A 17,517-nucleotide genomic window follows, 5' to 3' on the forward strand; every position below is an offset into this window, starting at 1 on the left:
TGGGAGACCGGCAACATGATTTCTGTATTGACATTTGGTTCTTAATAATAACATCCAAAATGGGTTCTGTTCTTATAGTGATGCAGCTGGAACTGCATCGGGTCAAGGGCATATGTTGCCGGAGTCTCCCCTGGGAAGTGGAGAGGAGCTGGTGGTGAGACACACACTGATTTCTCTTTGGGACCTATATGCAGCCAGGTGGAGAACTGCAGCAGGTGCCCTGGCTCTGGTAGGGGGTGGGGAGGCAATCCCAGCCGGCCTGCAAACACATGGACAGAGTCCTTTGTCCCCAGCCCGCAAGAAAATGGGTGCTGATGGGGCCCGCGATGGCAGCTCCAGGACAGTGGAGGGAAGGCTGGGACGTTACATTCTTGAGGCCTTCACAGGTACATGTCATCGTAGCCCGGCGGGGGCAGATGGTCTGGGTTAGGTCTGGAATGGAAAGAGGGGCTGGTGAGTTGGGGTGATGAAGAGTCAGGGGCACACAGGTAGACAGGATCCTGAATGGAGGGAGCCTGCCTCCAGAATGATGTGGTGGTTTGTGGAGTTTAAAGACCATGTGCTCTAGAGCTGGTCTGAATTCTGATTTTCCCATGTTGGACAAGTTACTTCATCACTCCGGGCCTCAATTTCTGTCTCTGTGAAATATCTATCCACAGGGCTGACATAAGAATTCACCGAGTTCCTGGCACATACAAGAAGTCCAGTAAACGTGAGTAGCAACCCCTCCTCTGAGTCCTCCTGGAGGGAAGCTGGGCAAGGGAGCCACTGAGGAATGGGAAGCTCATGGAAGGCTTCAGGGAGCACCAGGCAGGGGCCTGGAGGAGGCTCCACTCTCTCGGTGGCAAGGCCTGGGACTACTGGCAATTCTGCACTTGGTGTCAGATGCCTTTATCCCTGCAATGCTGAGCTGAGCTGCTATCGGGTCCTACCTCTCAGCATCCCTGAGTGAATACCTACCCAGACGGGCTGGTCCCAATGGGTCCAAAGGGGTCAAAGCGTGCTCCTGGGGGCACAGCGCCTGGAGGAAGCCGGTTTGGGAGTCCTGATGACGGGTCAATAAGTGCTCTTGGGAAGCCAGATCTCAGGGGATCCACAATCATGCCACCTCTCCGACACCTGAGGCAAGAAGGAATGATGGGTAAGCAGGTGTGGCAAGCAGGTGTGGCAAGCAGCTGTTGGAGAAGAAGTGAAGGTGATGAGAATGTAGGTAAAAATGATTTGGATACCAACTCTGGATGGCTCACGCAGACGTGCGTGGATGGTTGCCTGAGTGCCAGCAGGAAGTGGGCAAGAGCAAGAACACACAAAAAGAGCAAGAACACACCTTTTCTGGCCATCATGGCCTGCACTTTCAGCTCTACAAGCTCCAGGACCCCACAACACTGAGACCCCCGCCATGCCCTGCAGCCAAGGAGGGGGGCGCGATTTGATCAAGAACACGTGCCAGAACTTGTCAAGGCGAATGCAGAACCAAAACAAGGCTCTTCCAGGCACAGCTTTAGGTCTAAGGGCTAATGAATCGAGACAATTTATAATACTAGCTTTTTGTGTGTGTGTGTGGTTTTCTTGAAGGGTCTCTGGGCATTCTATGACTTGATTGTCAAAGTCTGACTCTTGACAGTACCCATCCCTCATGGAGTTCTATGGATCTGACCTTATGGCTCAAACTAGGATGAATAAGATGGTGATGTTACCCCAAACTTTGAGGTCAAAGTTTGAGCTTAACTTCAGCTCAAGCAAAAGTATTAAGTTAAAAAGTTAAGTTAAGCTTAATTGTTCAAGCTTAAGACTTACTTTCCCCACTGTCTAAAAATGAAACACTCAAGTTGGGGACACCCTTTGCAGCAGAGCTTAAAATCTAGAAGCACTGAGCAAAGACAGTGCAGTGCATAGCTGAGGCTATAACTCTGTTGGGGACTTCACAAGAACTACCCCAGAGTCTAGTGGGGATCAGTGACCCTCCCTTATCAAGTGAGGTCATGACCTCTGAAGAGCCCGCAACTGACCTCAGGTCTGTAACCTACTTGTGTGTTTTCCAGTCTTCACCTGATAGACACCCCCCCGGGGGTATCGTTCCACCAGGGCAAGCGGGGCCAGAAAACAACAGTGGAACTGCCCACTGGGCTTGCTCAGTTGCTTCCAACATTCAGAGCCCTCTTGCACTGCTCCAGGCATGGCACAGCAGAACAGTGGCAGTGCTTCCTCAGCCACTCGGCAACAAATGCCTCCTTCACCCCAAAGGAAGACTGACAGAAAGTTCTAAAATTGGAAGATGAGCTGGGGCTGAAAGGCCACGAGACCAAGTCGTGTTGCTGCCACCTCCCCAGCAGTACTCACCCAAAGGGGTCTAGGTCCTCTCCCCCGACAGCAAACGGGCCCAGGGGATCACACCTGAAACAAACAAGGGACAATTACTGAAAGTCGCAGAGCAGCTTGGCGCCTGGGCTCCCAGAGGTCCAAAGCTGATGCCTGTGGGGACACATATGTACTGCCAGGCATGGAAGTGGGGGAGTCCCTGCCTAAGACCATAACACAAGGGGTATTTCAACGTGGTCCTTGGCACAAACTAACACTGAAAACATTACATATCACAGTAATGTGAAAAGAGCTGGACACAAAGCTAGAAACACGGAGGATTCCTAATAATGTAGAAAGATAAAAATATGAACAGTGGGAAACACATACATTTTATTTTATTCAAACCTTTCTCAGGTTCCTAAAGTCTGTACAAAGAATTAAGAACATTTAGACCAGAAAAATACTGTTCTAATCCCAAACCAAAAGCTCAAATTTAAAAGCTTCCAAGGATGGAGTGAGATGGGTGCTCATATACAGCTAGAACTGTTTCTCAACCTTTTTCTCATTATGGCCTCTGCATGAAATGTTAAAAGCAGATACTGTATATCAGTTTATGCACTGGAAACCACTGGATAGCCACAAAATTTCTAAGGTTTTTTCCACCCCCCACCAAGAACCAATTTTTCCCCACAATAAGACTGCAGGAGCCAGAAGCATAAATTAGTGCATGCTTTGTGGAAACCAAGTTTATACCAATACACACACACAGACACATACACACACACACACAATGTAACTGCCTCTCAAAAGCCTTTTGTATCTTTACATTTCATGGTCTGATCATTTTATGCCTAGGTATCCATCATAAGGGATTCCATGTGGCTCAATGGTCAAGAATCTGCGGCCAATGTACGAGGATGGGGAAGATCCCCTAGAGAAGGAAATGGCAACCCACTCCAGTATTCTCGTCTGGGAAATCCCAGGACAGAGGAGTCTGGTGGGCTACAGGCCATGGGGTCACAAAAGAGTCACACATGGCTTAGTGACTCAACAACAAATCCATCTTAAAGAAATTCAAATATCGTCATACAGACTTTAACCAAGGGCACTGGATTGGTCACAAATGGGGACCAGTCAGGTAGATCGTGGAGCCATGGGAACAAATGTTCTTAGAATGTTTAAAAATGATGTGGAAAAGTGTTTATGTTCTAGCGTTCTAGTGTAGAGAAAAGGGGACTATCAATAGCCTAGGAAAAATGTGTGTGTGTATAAAAAAAACAAGAAGCATAACTGAAAATAAAAAGTGACAGTTATACCTGGGTGACATTTCCTCTTTATACTTTCCTACTTTTTCTATGAAGGATCTGGCTATGGATATAATGAAACAAAAAAGATCCGGTATTTGAAAGTGTGCTTTGGAATCTACTTGGAGCCCTGGCAAGCAATACAAACCTGACAGTTCTGGGGCATGGCAGACCTCAGAAAAGCTTTGTAAATAGCAGTTAATCGAAGCTTATAGTAAGAAGCCATTAATTAAAGATCTGGGAAAAAATCCAAACGTAGGTGCTTCTCCAGTCAGTTCTACCAATGAGCTGGAAAAGACATAGTGATTAGGCAGACATGGTTTCCAAGGGAAGCAATTTTTCCTGATCGAGGTTATTGTTTCCAAGCCATGGTTCATGGAGCTGGCAGTCAAACTTTCAGGTGGCCTCCCAATAACTTGCCTCACTGGCGAGACCAGGTGGTGCGGAGAGCAGGAAGCATTTTATCTGTATCCACAAGCTGCCCCTTTACAGAGAGCAAACAGAACCAACTGTAACAATGACTTGGAGAAATGAGCCTTGATGCCTCCTGAAACATGGAGCCATCTCTATTTTTCTCTCTGAAAGGCCACAGAGCGTGAGGAGAGAATAAAGAACAACAGATAAGAAAGGCAGTTGCCAAGCCCACCCCAACAATTTGGGTACTTCAAATGGTCATGGTATATCCCTTAGGCTCATACCCAACATAGTCTAACTGCAACACAAGCACCCTTCTGTGAGCTTTTCATATACACACCCAGAATCTATTATAAAATAGTCTCAGTCCTGAATGTGCTGAATGAAGCTCTCAGGATTAAAGAAAAAAAAAAAAAAGGTAATTTTGGTACAGTCTCTAGAATCAAGTCCCTAAAACTTCATCTGGTAATCAACTGAAGGAGAGTGTGAGTATGCTAAGTCACCTCAGTCACATTTGACTCTCAGCTTGCCAGGCTCCTCTGTCCATGGGATTCTCCAGGCAGGAATACTGGAGTGGGTTGCATGCCCTCTTCTAGGGGATCTTCCTGACCCAGGGACTGAACCCACGTCTCTTACGTCTTCTGCACCGGCAGGCAGGTTCTTAAAGCTGAGCCACCTGGGAAACCCCTGAAGGAGAATGCTGGTACACTAAATACTATAGGCACATCTGCCTGGCTGGGCCCACGGGACTGTCTAATGGGATTTGGGGGTGATCCTGACCATACATTATTTCCTCATTCTCTCCTTTGGTCTTAGATAAAAACAACTTGGCTCTCTTGGGCACACAAATCCTGCTGATGCCATTCTTGTGGTTGAGGTGGTCTAGTTAATAGAAAAAACCTCGGGGCCCTAGGTGTGGGGCTGCCTGGCTGGTTGGCAGGCATCTGTCACAAAATCTTTGCACCTCAGTCTTTAAAAATGTAAAATCTAAGCAGTAACAGTCACAGGGTCTGCTGTGACGGTGAAACATCATATTGGACATGAACAGATTTGTTGACAGGAAAAGCCTGGAAGAATGGAATAACAGCAGCTGCTGATATTTACTGACAGCTTGCTTTGTGTCGGGCACCATGCTAAATTTAGTTTTTAAGATTTAATTTTATGAATAGGTAATGCCTTCACCAGTTTCAAAATTCAAGACAATACACAGATTGAATTCAAAATTCAAAGGCTACATAGATCCATAATCTTGTGCTGAATGTGTTTTTGAATTCAGAATTTTTCATATTTTAGAAATATGTGTATACCAAACATATTACTATGTAGCACCCTGTAAACAAAACCCTAAAATTTCTGCAAAATGAGTAAGAATTCACATAAAATGAATATATAAGGAACTTCATGCCACTTCAGGTCACGTTTTGCTACCAAAAAAGGTTTGGCACCAATCTTATGAAAAAACCAAAACAAAACAGCAACACTTTTTTTCAGTGCTCTTTTGATTTCAGAGCTGCAGATAAAAGATTCTGGACCTGTACAAGTTAAAAAAAAAATATCTCCCTCTTAGCCCTGTCCTCCAGCCTACCAGGTCTTCCCACAGACAACTACTAACATCAGCTTCTTGTATGTCCTTCCAAAGATACTTTGCCTATATGAGCAAATATGCATCTCCTCTACTTTTTAAACAGATGGATGTGCAGAGTTCTTTATATATATTACCTTATTTCATCTTTGTAACAGCCCTCTGAGGCCATATACTTATTTTACAAATGAGGAAACTGAGGCTCAAAGTAGCAAGTGTTCTTACACAAGCCACATAGGTATAAGTAGCCAAGAATGTAAATTTTACACCAGGTTTGCCCAACTTCAAAAGCCATGTTCCTTTAATTGGTATGTTGAGACCATTTACATTTAATGTGATATGTTTATATTTAGGTCTGCCATTTATACTATTGCTTTTCCAATTGTTCCCTTTTTTCTTTCTTGTTTTCTCTCTTCATAATTCAACAGAAGGGGTAAAGAGTGGAAAGTGACAGATTTTATTTTCTTGGGCTCCAAAATCACTGCGGATGGTGACTGCCGTCATGAAATTAAGACACTTGCTCCTTGGAAGGGAAGCTAAGAAAACCTAGACAATGTATTAAAAAGCAGAGACAATACTTTACTTATAAAGATCCAGAGTTAAAATTATGGTTTTTCCATTAGTCATGAACAGATGTGAGAGTTGGACCATAAAGGCTAAGCACCAAAGAATTTATGCTTGTGAACTGTGGTGTCGGAGAAGACTCTTGAGAATTCCTTGGACTGCAAGGAGATCAGAACAGTCAATCCTAAAGGAAATCAACCCTGAATATTCACTGGAACGACGGATACTAAAGTTGAAGCTCCAATACTTTGGCTATCTGATGGGAAGAGCCAACTCTTTGGAAGAAACTCTGATGCTAGGAAAAATTGACGATGAGGACGACAGAGGATGAAATGGTTGGATGGCATCACTGACTCAATGCACAAGAGTTTGAGCAAACCCCAGGAGATAGTCGAGGACATAGGAGCCTGGCATGGTGCAGTCCATGGGGTTGCAAAGAGTCGGACACAACTTAGTGACTGAACAACAACAAATTAAACATATTCTAATTCTCTTGAACTAGAGAACAGCCTATTACAGTTATCTAAATATTTACTATTTTTATTGCTCTTCCTTTATTCCTGATGTTCCAAGTTTCTATTTGATTTCCCTTCCTTTTTGTCTGAAGAACTTTCATTAGCAATTTCTTCTGAGAAAATCTGTTGACTATGAATTCTCTTAGTATCCTTTATATTAGGAATATCTTAAAATCCTTCAGAACTAAGATGATGTATTTGTTGGATATAGAAGTCTGGTTCTGACATTTCTTTTTTTCTCCATATTTTAAGAATAATGATCAACTTATTTCTGGTTTTCTGATGAGAAATCCACAATCATTCAAATTCTTTTTTTAAAAATATACATTTATTTATTTTAATTGGAGGTTACTTTACAATATTCTATTGGGTTTGCCATACATCAACATGAATCCGCCAGAGGTATACACGTGTTCCCCATCCTGAACCCCCCTCCCTCCTCCCTCCCTGTACCATCCCTCTGGGTCATCCCAGTGCACCAGCCCCAAGCATCCAGTATCATGCATCGAACCTGGACTGGTGACTTGTTTCATATGTGATATTATACATGTTTCAATGCCATTCTCCCAAATCATCCCACCCTCTCCCTCTCCCACAGAGTCCCAAAGACTGTTCTATACATCTGTGTCTCTTTTGCAAATTCTTATTCCACTATAAGCAACACATGTTTCTCTCTAGTTGCTTTCATGACTTTTTTTTTCATTTTTAGCAATGTGATTATGTATGAGCATGGACTTCTTTGGGTTTATCCTGTTTAAGATTTGCTGAGCTTTTAAAATCTGTACGTTTATGTATTTTGCCAAATTTGGAAGTTTTTAGCCATTATTTTCTTCAAATAATTTTTCTGTACTACACTCTTTCTCTTCTCCTTCTAAGACTTTCATGGTCCCAGTGTTAGATCTTTTATAATTGTTTCAGTTTTCTGAAACTGTTTAAAACATTTTTTCTCTCTGTTGTCCAGATAGGATAATTTCTATTGATCTATTTCCATACTTAATATTTCCTCTGTTTTCTCTACTCTGCTACTGATTCATCCAGTGAAGTTATTTTGATTATTGTATTTTTCATTTCTAAAATTCCCATTTGGTTATTCTTTGAATCTTGTTTTCAAGCTGAGATCTTCTATCATTCCATTTGTTTCAAGACTATTTGCCCTTACTTCTCTGAGCATTTTGTAACAGCTGCTTTATCTGTCAGCTAATTATTCCGACATTTGTGTCACCTTGGAATACTGGCGTCTGTTTTGTCTTTTTATGAGCTGAAATTTTCTTGATTCTTTGTAGTCCCCAAAATTTTTAATATTTTGTTACGAGGTTTTAGGAGAATCCTGATATTGTTGTCTTAGCAGGCAATCAACGAGCTGGGTTTGGGATTCAAGCTCAGGTTTCAATGTCAGTTCTGTTTGCAAAGCCTTTGTAGTGCTATCTAGTTCTGTACCACATATGTGCTATCCAGTGGTCAGTCTGAGACCTGGCAGTGGGCAATACTACAGTTCTGTTCCCAAAGTTTTTGGTGTGCTATTTAAGAATCACATCCACTTATGTACATTGTGCAGATAAGGCCTGGAGTCCACAAACTTTACAGAGTTGCCTTCTGAACCCTTCCCTTTCTATGATCTATCACCTTGGTGGAGAAGGAAATGGCAACCCACTCCAGTATTCTCGCTTGGAGAATTCCACGGACAGAGGAGTCCATGGGGTCACAAAGAGTCGGACACGACTGAGCGACTACATATCTCCTTGGTACCTTCTAGGTCCTTGGGGCTTTTCTTTTGGTCCTCTGGCCAGAAAGCTGGGGCACTACTTACCTTGCTCTGCCATGTACCTCCCCTGACAGTGCCTATGTCCACATACCTGTATCAAGTGGAGGAAGAACAAAGAGAGGATAAAAAGCAGCAGTGGTTCACTTCATACTCTTGAAACAAGTCTTATTGGAAAGGAAGGGTCTTTTCCTTCAGTTTTAAGTGTTTCTGGACTGTCACATGTTGGGGATTTTTGGAAAAAAGGAAGAAAATACATGGGAGATTTTCTTCCCACCCTCTCTAAGCACTAGACCCCATTCTCAGTATTTTAGCCAGAATGGAGGACTCTCCTGGAGTGCTCTCTTCCCATGCCAAGATCTAATTCGTTTTGGGCTTCCTTGAGTTCATACCAGAGGCCAGTTTATTGGTATTTCAGCCTTTGATCTTCTCTCCCAATGTACCTGATACTATTTTTCAGCATCCTCAAATAACTGCTCCATGCATTCTGTATAGCTGCAATCAATGGGAAAGTCAGGATGGAGTGTGCTTACTCCAGGACCACAAGTTTCCAAACCCAGGCTTTTAACTGGTACATACCAGTTGTCTGCTTACCGTACCAATATATCTGCTTTGAATACAGCTGCTGGTCTGCACTCATTGGTGACTACCAGGCGTGAACACAAAGCTCTCCATTTGCACATCACACTTCTCTGGGAGTGCCGGCTGTGTTTTCACAGTACTTCTGGCAGTAGTTACCTGAAGATTTCTCGCCCCTGACCCCTGATTCGGTTTTCATGGCACTGTTTGAACCACCTAGGCCAGTTCTGTTCAAGTTGTTATATGCACCTGAATCGGAGGGTGAATCTTGCTAAAATGCAGGTTTTAATTCAGAAGATCAGGAATGGGATCTGAGATGCTTCATTTTGTAAAAGCTCCCATGTGATCTGACATTGCTGGTCTGGGGACCTCAAATAGCTAGGCTGCCTCCCAGTGAGGATACAAGTTCAGCTGGGGAATCATGGTGATCGAGGTTTATGTACTTTGTCCTGCCAAATGTGGAAACTCAGGACTGGGAGATGCTGATAACTATAGACAAGAACGTGTGTACAAGTAGAGCACCAGCTATGTGTTCTGAGCAAGCAGAGCACCACACCTTTCCCTCTCCTAATCCCAAGGATATTCTATGAGTTCAAAGGTGAATAGGAGATTGAGAATGGTGGGAAAATACTGCATTTAGGCTATGTGAACTAGATGGGGAAACAGTGGAAACAGTGTCAGACTTTATGGGCTCCAAAATCACTGCAGATGGTGACTGCAGCCATGAAATTAAAAGACGCTTACTCCTTGGAAGGAAAGTTATGACCAACCTAGACAGCATATTCAAAACCAGAGACATTACTTTGCCAACAAAGGTCCGTCTAGTCAAGGCTATGGTTTTTCCAGTGGTCATGTACGGATGTGAGAGTTGGACTGTGAAGAAGGCTGAGCGCCAAAGAATTGATGCTTTTGAACTGTGGTGTTGGAGATGACTCTTGAGAGTCCCTTGGACTGCAAGGAGATCCCACCAGTCCATTCTAAAGGAGGTCAGTCCTGGGTGTTCTTTGGAAGGACTGATGCTAAAGCTGAAACTCCAATACTTTGGCCACCTCATGTGAAGAGTTGACTCATTGGAAAAGACTCTGATGCTGGGAGGGACTGGGGGCAGGAGGAGAAGGGGACGACAGAGTATAAGATGGCTGGATGGCATCACTGACTCGATGGACGTGAGTTTGCGCGACAGAGTTGGTGATGGACAGGGAGGCCTGGTGTGCTGCAATTCATGGGGTCGCAAAGAGTTGGACACGACTGAGTGACTGAACTGAAGAAAGATTTTTAAAAGAAAAATATGCATATTTCATAGTAAAAAATTGTAAGAAAAATGTTACCCATCATCCGACTCTAACACAATGATTATTTTTGCTATTTCTTTCTAGTCTTCTTATGAGCATATTTTTATATGCTTACATGAAAATTGTAAGTACAATTATATCTGTTTTCCTCCATTTGCATCCTATATTTCTCATGTTGTTTGTCCTTGCTACTAAAATTTTTAATGACCAAACAATATTCACTGAAGTGAAGAAAATCTTTAAAATTCTTCTAATGTAGGTATTAGTATTGCTTCTGGTGTGTGTAATTATAAATAATGCTGTAATTAGTAACTTTCATGTTCATGTTTTTTCCATGTTAGAAAAAAGTTAACTGTTATCCTTCGCCCATCCGACCAGTGTATGATGGGAACAGACAATTTGTTTCTCTGGACAAGAGACAGAAAGCAGTTGTACCCAGGAGCTTCCACTATACCCGATTTAGATGATTTAGAAGGTGAGATCTGGGTCCTTTAAGTAGAAGAGATTTAGACAATATTATCAGGCTGAGCTGACACAGTAATGACACAAGAGTCCTCAGAACTCTAGGGAAGGGGTATTGTATTTTGCGTTTGGTAAAAATGGCCCCTTCCCAATCTTCCATAACTTCTTAATCCCCAGAATCTGTGTGTGTGATAAGAAATCACCCCTACATTTGTTTTATGGCACAGAGGTCCTCAGAAATGGGGGATTATCTGGGTGAGCTAATCTAATCATATGGACCTTTAAAAGCAGAGAACTTTCTCTGGCTGGTGACAGAAGAAAAGGTGGAAGGGAAGACTTGAAGCATGAGAACAATCTGACACACTGCTCTTGGCTTTAAATATGGAGGCAGCCATGTGAGGAGAAATGCAAGAAGTTTAAGGACATGAGAGAGAGGTCTCCAGTCAACAGCCAGCAAGGAATGAAGTAACAACAAAAACTGAATTTGGGTTCAGTTAAGTTTACAAATGTTATAAGGATGATGCCTTTCTAAATAATTTAAAAGAAAAAGGAGACTAACTCCAGCAATGAAAAGGATAGGCAAATGACATCAAAATAGAGGGAGAATGCTAATTAATACCATTTAGGAAGGCAACTGGGCAATGTGTATCAAAATCTTTAAAAAGAGGCTTAGTCCTTCAGCTCAGCTGAGTTCTGACTCAGTCGTGTCTGACTCCTTGCAACCCCATGGACTGCAGCATACCAGGCTTCCCTGGCCATCACAATCTCCTGGAGTTTGCTCAAACTCATGTCCATCTAATTGGTGATGCCATCCAACCATCTCATGTTCTGTTGTCCCCTTCTCCCGCCTTCAATCTTTCCCAGCATCAGGGTCTTTTCCAGTGAGTCAGCTCTTCCCATCAGGTGGCTAAAGTATTGGGAGTTTCAGCTTCAACATCAGTCCTTCCAATGAACACTCAGGACTGATTTCCTTTAGGATGGACTGGTTGGATCTCCTTGCAGTCCAAGGGACTCTCAAGAGTCTTCTCCAGCACCACAGTTCAAAAGCATCGATTCTTTGGCACTCAGGTTTCATTATAGTCCAACTCTCACATCCATACGTGACTACTGGAAAAACCATAGCTTTGACTAGATGGACCTTTGTTGGCAAAGTGATGTCTCTGCTTTTTAATATGCTGTCTAGGTTGGGTCACAGTTTTTCTTCCAAGGAGCAAGTGTCTTTTAATTTCATAGCTGCAGTCACAATCTGCAGTGATTTTGGAGCTCCAAAATATAAAGTCTGTCACTGTTTCCACTGTTTCCATGGCATGGGACTGCATGCCATGATCTTCGTTTTTTGAATGTTGAGTTTTAAGCCAACTTTTTCACTCTCGTCTTTCACTTTCATCAAAAGGCTCTTTAGTTCTTCTTCACTTTCTGCCATAAGGGTGGTATCATCTGCATATCTGAGGTTATTGATGTTTCTCCCAGCCATCTTCATTCCAGCTTGTGCTTCATCTAGCCCAGCATTTCGCATGATGTACTCTGCATAGAAGTTAAATAAGCAAGGTGACAATATACAGCCTTGATGTACTCCTTTTCTGATTTGGAACCAGTCTGTTGTTCCATGTCCAGTTTTAACTGTTACTTCTTGACCTGCATACAGACTTCTCAGGAGGCAGGTCAGGTGGTCTGGTATTCCCATCTCTTGAAGACTTTTCCACAGTTTGTTGTCATCCACACAGTCAAAGGCTTTGGCATAGTCAATAAAGCAGATGTTTTTCTGGAATTCTGTTGCTTTTTCGATGATCCAACGGATGTTGGCAATTTGATCTCTGGTTCCTCTGGGTTTTCTAAATCCATCTTGAACCTCTGGAAGTTCAAGGTTCATGCACTGTTGAAACCTGGCTTGGAGAATTTTGAGCATTACTTGGCTAGCATGTGAAATGAGTGCAATTGTGCAGTAGGTTGAACATTCTTAGGCACTGCCTTTCTTTGGGATGAAAACTGACCTTTTCCAGTCCTGTGGCCACTGCTGAGTTTTCCAAATTTGCTGGCATACTGACTGCAGCACTTTCACAGCATCATCTTTCAGGATTTGAAATAGCTCAACTGGAATTCCATCACCTACACTAGCTTTGTTCATAGTGATGTTTCCTAAGGCCCACTTAACTTCACATTCCAGGATGTCTGGCTCTAGGTGAGTGATCACACCATTGTGGTTATCTTGGTCATGAAGATCTTTTTTGTATAGTTCTTCTGGGTATTCTGGGACTTCACTGGCGGCTTAGATGGTAAAGCATCTGCCTATAATGTAGGAGACCTGAGTTTGATCCCTGGGTCGGGAAGATCCTTTGGAGAAGGGAATGGCAGCCCACTCCAGTACTCTTGCCTGGAAAATCCCATGGACGGAGGAGCTGGGAGGCTACAGTCCATGGGGTCACAAACAGTTGGACATGACTGAACGACTTCACTATCACTTTCTGTGTATTCTTGCCACCTCTTCTTAATATCTTCTCCTTCTGTTAGAGCCATATCATTTCTATCCTTTAACGTGCCCATCTTTGCATGAAATGTTCCCTTGGTATCTCTAATTTTCTTGAAGAGATCTCTAGTATTTCCCATTCTATTGTTTTCCTCTATTTCTTTGCATTGATCACTGAGGAAGGCTTTCTTATTTCTCCTTGCTATTCTTTGGAACTCTGCATTCAGATGGGTGTATCTTTCCTTTTCTCCTTTGCCTTTAGCTTCTCTTCTTTTCTCAGATATTTGTAAGGCCTCCTCAAATAACCATTTTGCCTTTCTGCATTTCTTTTTCTTGGGGATGGTATCGATCCCTGTCTCCTGTACAATGTCATGAATCTCTGTCCATAGTTCTTCAGGCAGTCTGTCTATCAGATCTAATCCCTTGAATCTATCTGTCACTTCCACTATATAATCATAAGGGATGTGATTTAGGTCATGTCTGAATGGTCTAGTGGTCTTCCCTACTTTCTTCAATTTCAGTCTGAATTTGGCAATAAGGAGTTCACGATCTGAGCAATAGCCAGCTCTTGGTCTTGTTTTTGTTGACTGCATAGAGTTCTCTATCTTTGGCTGCAAAGAATATAATCAATCTGATTTCGGTACCGACCATCTGGTGATGTCCATGTGTAGAGTCATCTCTTGTGTTGTTGGAAGAGGGTGTTTGCTAAGACCAATGCATTCTCTTGGCAAAACTCTGTTAGCCTTTGCCCTGCTTCATTCTGTACTCCAAGGCCAAATTTGCCTGTTATTCCAGGCATCTCTTGACTTCCTACTTTTGCATTCCAGTCCCCTATGATGAAAAGGACATCTTTTTTTGGTATCAGTTCCAGAAGGTCTTTTAGGTCTTCATAGAACCATTCATCTTCAGCTTCCTCAGCCTTACTGGTTGGGGCATAGACTTGGATTACTATGATATTGAATGGTTTGCCTTGGAAATGAACAAGAGATCATTCTGTCATTTCTGAGACTGCACTCAAGCACTGCATTCTGGACTCTTTTGTTGATAATGAGGGATACTCCATTTCTTCTAAGGGATTCTTGACCACAGTAGTAGATATAACCATCATCTGAATTAAGTTCTCCCATTCCAGTCCATTTTAATTCTCTGATTCCGAAAATGTCAATGTTCATTCTTGCCATCTCCTGTTTGACCACTTCCAATTTGCCTTGATTCATGGACCTAACATTCCAGGTTCCTATGCAATATTGCTCTTTACAGGTTAGTCCTTAATGTAGTTAATTCTACTGCTGGGAATGCATGCTAAGAAAATTCAGAGCTGTGTTCTAAGTTGCATGAAAAGCATGTTCCATAAAGCTATGGTAGCCTCAAATTAGAAATGACTTAGGCTAAAAATAAACCTCCTTGCATCATCCTGGTTTTTTCTTCCCATCATTAAGCAACCCATAAGCAAGTCCTGTGAAGTGTACTTCCAAATATATCCCAGATTATCCTTGTATCTGCCACCATCTACCACCATTATTTCTTGCCAGAGTGACTGTGTCAGCTCCTTACCTGATCTTATTTTTTCTATTCTTGTCCCTCTCTAATCCATTCTCTACAAAGGAGCCAGAGGAATTAAGAAAAAAAAAAAAAAAGGAAATGATATCAAGTCTCTCTCTTGCTAAACACACCTAGTGGCTTCCCACTGCTCCTGACTTTGACCCCAAGGTTCTACACAAACTGTCCTGTGCTTATCTCTACAGAGTCATCTCCTATCCCCATATCTCACCATGTTCCAACCATACCAGCTTTCTCTTTGTTCTTGGAATAATTCAAGCCAAGATAGTTTCTTCTGAAGCAATGGCTGATATAAGTGTCAAAAGGAGAAAATACTAAGAGCTGAATCCCACACCAATATTTATGAGCTGTTTCTTTGGGCAAGTTGATTAACCTGTGTCTGTTTTATTTTTTTTTCCACACAATGGGATAACAAGAGCAGGTACCTCTCATTCTCTTGCTAATGAAGATTAATAGAGACTATATTCTATACTTAGTGTAATAATAGCTTGGCACACAGTAAAGGCTTAATAAATATTAACTATATAAGTTGATTTCCCTGGTGGCTCAGACGGTAAAGTGTCTGTCTACAATGCGGGAGACCCAGGTTCAATCCCTGGGTTGGGAAGATCCCCTGCAGAAGGAAATGGCAATCCACTCCAGGACTACTGCCTGGAAAATCCCATGGACAGAGGAGCCTGGTAGGCTACAGCCCATGGGGTCGCAAAGAGATGGACACGACTGAACAACTTCACTTCGATGTAAGTTGACATTCTAAGTGGGATTCCCGGCGGTGGGGGGGGGGGGGGGGGGGGCGGGGAATTGGTTATAAAGGTCCCAAATGAATCACTTTCTATCCAAAACATTTTGATGGCTCCCATTACCCCAGGATCAAAACCAGCTCCTTAGCACGTAAGATCCCTTGTGATGTGGTTCCCACATTCACCTATTCTCCCTTCACACACCAACACAAGTAATATATAACCTCTTGGTCACTCCCCTGCCTACACACACACACAATGACGAGATGATTTCATAGCCCCATTTGTATCCATTTTTCTCGTGGCCACAAATACCAACTACTCCCAGTACTACAGAACTTTTATTAGTCCCTTAAAATTTAGTTCATCATGCATTATCTCAGTGAAGCCCTTCCTTCTATATCCTGTCCCAACTCAACCCTTCAGAATAATCACCCTTCTGTGAGCTTCAACAGACCTGAGACATACTTCTTTAATTGTTTTAGAAACACTTACGGTCTGGAATAAAAAGAGCAATCAGCCCTAATCAACTGTGAACTCCTTGAAGGTTGAGTCCCTATCCAATATTCTATTATTATAACACAACTTCTGTTCATGAATGACTGTGGTTAAGTTACTTACACATGAACATCAGTTTCACGTAAACTGTAAAAGGGGGGTAGCCCTTACTAATCTCATGGGGTTGAGAGAATTAAATAAGAGAATATGGATGAAATGCCTAGCAATTTCTGTAATAGTTGGCTCTCTATATAGCAGTCATATAAATATTACTGAACCAGCTTTGCCATCCATGGGGGGAAAAAACCAAAAGGATCAAGATTACTTCCATTACAATGAAAAGAATGAGGGCAACTATTATTGTATCACAAGTAATGAAAAATGAAAATTATTAAGGTGGCACAGGTAGGGGATAATTCTTTTCCAAATATGGTGCTAGATCAACTGGATATCAATATGGTAAAACATGTATCTATCTCACAATACACATAAAAGTAATTTCAAATGGATTATCTTAATATAAAAGGTAAAACAACAAAGCTTCTAGAGTATATGAGAAATTCTACATGACCATAGATAGGGCAAAATTTTCTCAAACAGGTCAAAAAAGCACCACATATAAAGGGAAGGTATTGATAAATCGAATTACATAAAATATTAAGAATGTTTTAATCAAAGCAAACACCCTTAACAAGAGTGAAAAGGCAAGCTACAGAGGGAAGGCACTTGTAGTACGTATGTCTGACAAAGGACTAAATCCAGACTATATAAGCAATGTCTACAAATCGTAAGACAACAAGACAATCCAACAGAAAAACAAGCAAAAGATTTGAATAGACTCTTCACAAAAGAGCAAATTCAAATGGGCTTGTAAACATTAAAAAAAAAAGATATTAAAAATGTGGTCCATGGACCCCTGGTGGGTTCCTGAGACACTGCAGAGGGTCCATGAGGTCAAAACTATTTAATCTTAAAAACTATCTGCTTTCTTCACTGTGTTGATATTTTTACTAATGGTACAAAAGCAACGATGAGGACTTCCCTGGTGGTCCAGTGGTTGAGAACCCACATGTCTGTGCAGGGGACAGGGGTTCGATCCCTCATCTAGGAAGATTCCACATCCCTCAGGGCAACTAAACCCATATGCTTCAACTCCTGAGCCTGTATGCCACAACCATTGAAGCCTGCACACTCTAGAGCCCGTACTCTGCAACAAGAGATGCCACTGCAATGAGAAGCCTGTGCATAGCAAGGAAGAGCAGACCTCGCCACAACTAGAGAAAGCCCACTCGCAGCAACTAAAACCCAGTGCAGCCAAAAATAAACAAAAACACAAAATCAAAAGCATCAGTGAGTAGGAGTCATGGTAATCTGACTCACCAGCCACTCCAACTACACCCACCCCATCCATTTTCCCATCAAAATGTCCTTAAAGAAGTGGTAAAAAATTACCAAGGGTTCTAAAGTCTCAATCTTTGAGTAC

At 42.3% G+C, this 17,517-nt stretch overlaps 1 protein-coding gene across 1 annotated transcript in view; it reads right to left on the bottom strand.

Moving 5' to 3' along the window:
- Positions 1-17,517, bottom strand: part of PSMF1 (proteasome inhibitor subunit 1) — a 39,620-nt gene continuing 22,103 nt past the window's right edge. The window contains exons 5-7 of the mRNA XM_052650542.1: positions 2,341-2,394; positions 961-1,119; positions 1-432 (exon numbers count right to left, since the gene is read on the bottom strand). Coding sequence (XP_052506502.1) covers positions 381-432; positions 961-1,119; positions 2,341-2,394 — 265 coding nt within the window. The 3' untranslated portion in view covers positions 1-380. The remainder of the gene's footprint in view (positions 433-960; positions 1,120-2,340; positions 2,395-17,517) is intronic.

The sequence above is a fragment of the Budorcas taxicolor genome, chromosome 13 (assembly GCF_023091745.1).
Source record: "Budorcas taxicolor isolate Tak-1 chromosome 13, Takin1.1, whole genome shotgun sequence".
NCBI classification, from domain to species: domain Eukaryota; kingdom Metazoa; phylum Chordata; class Mammalia; order Artiodactyla; family Bovidae; genus Budorcas; species Budorcas taxicolor.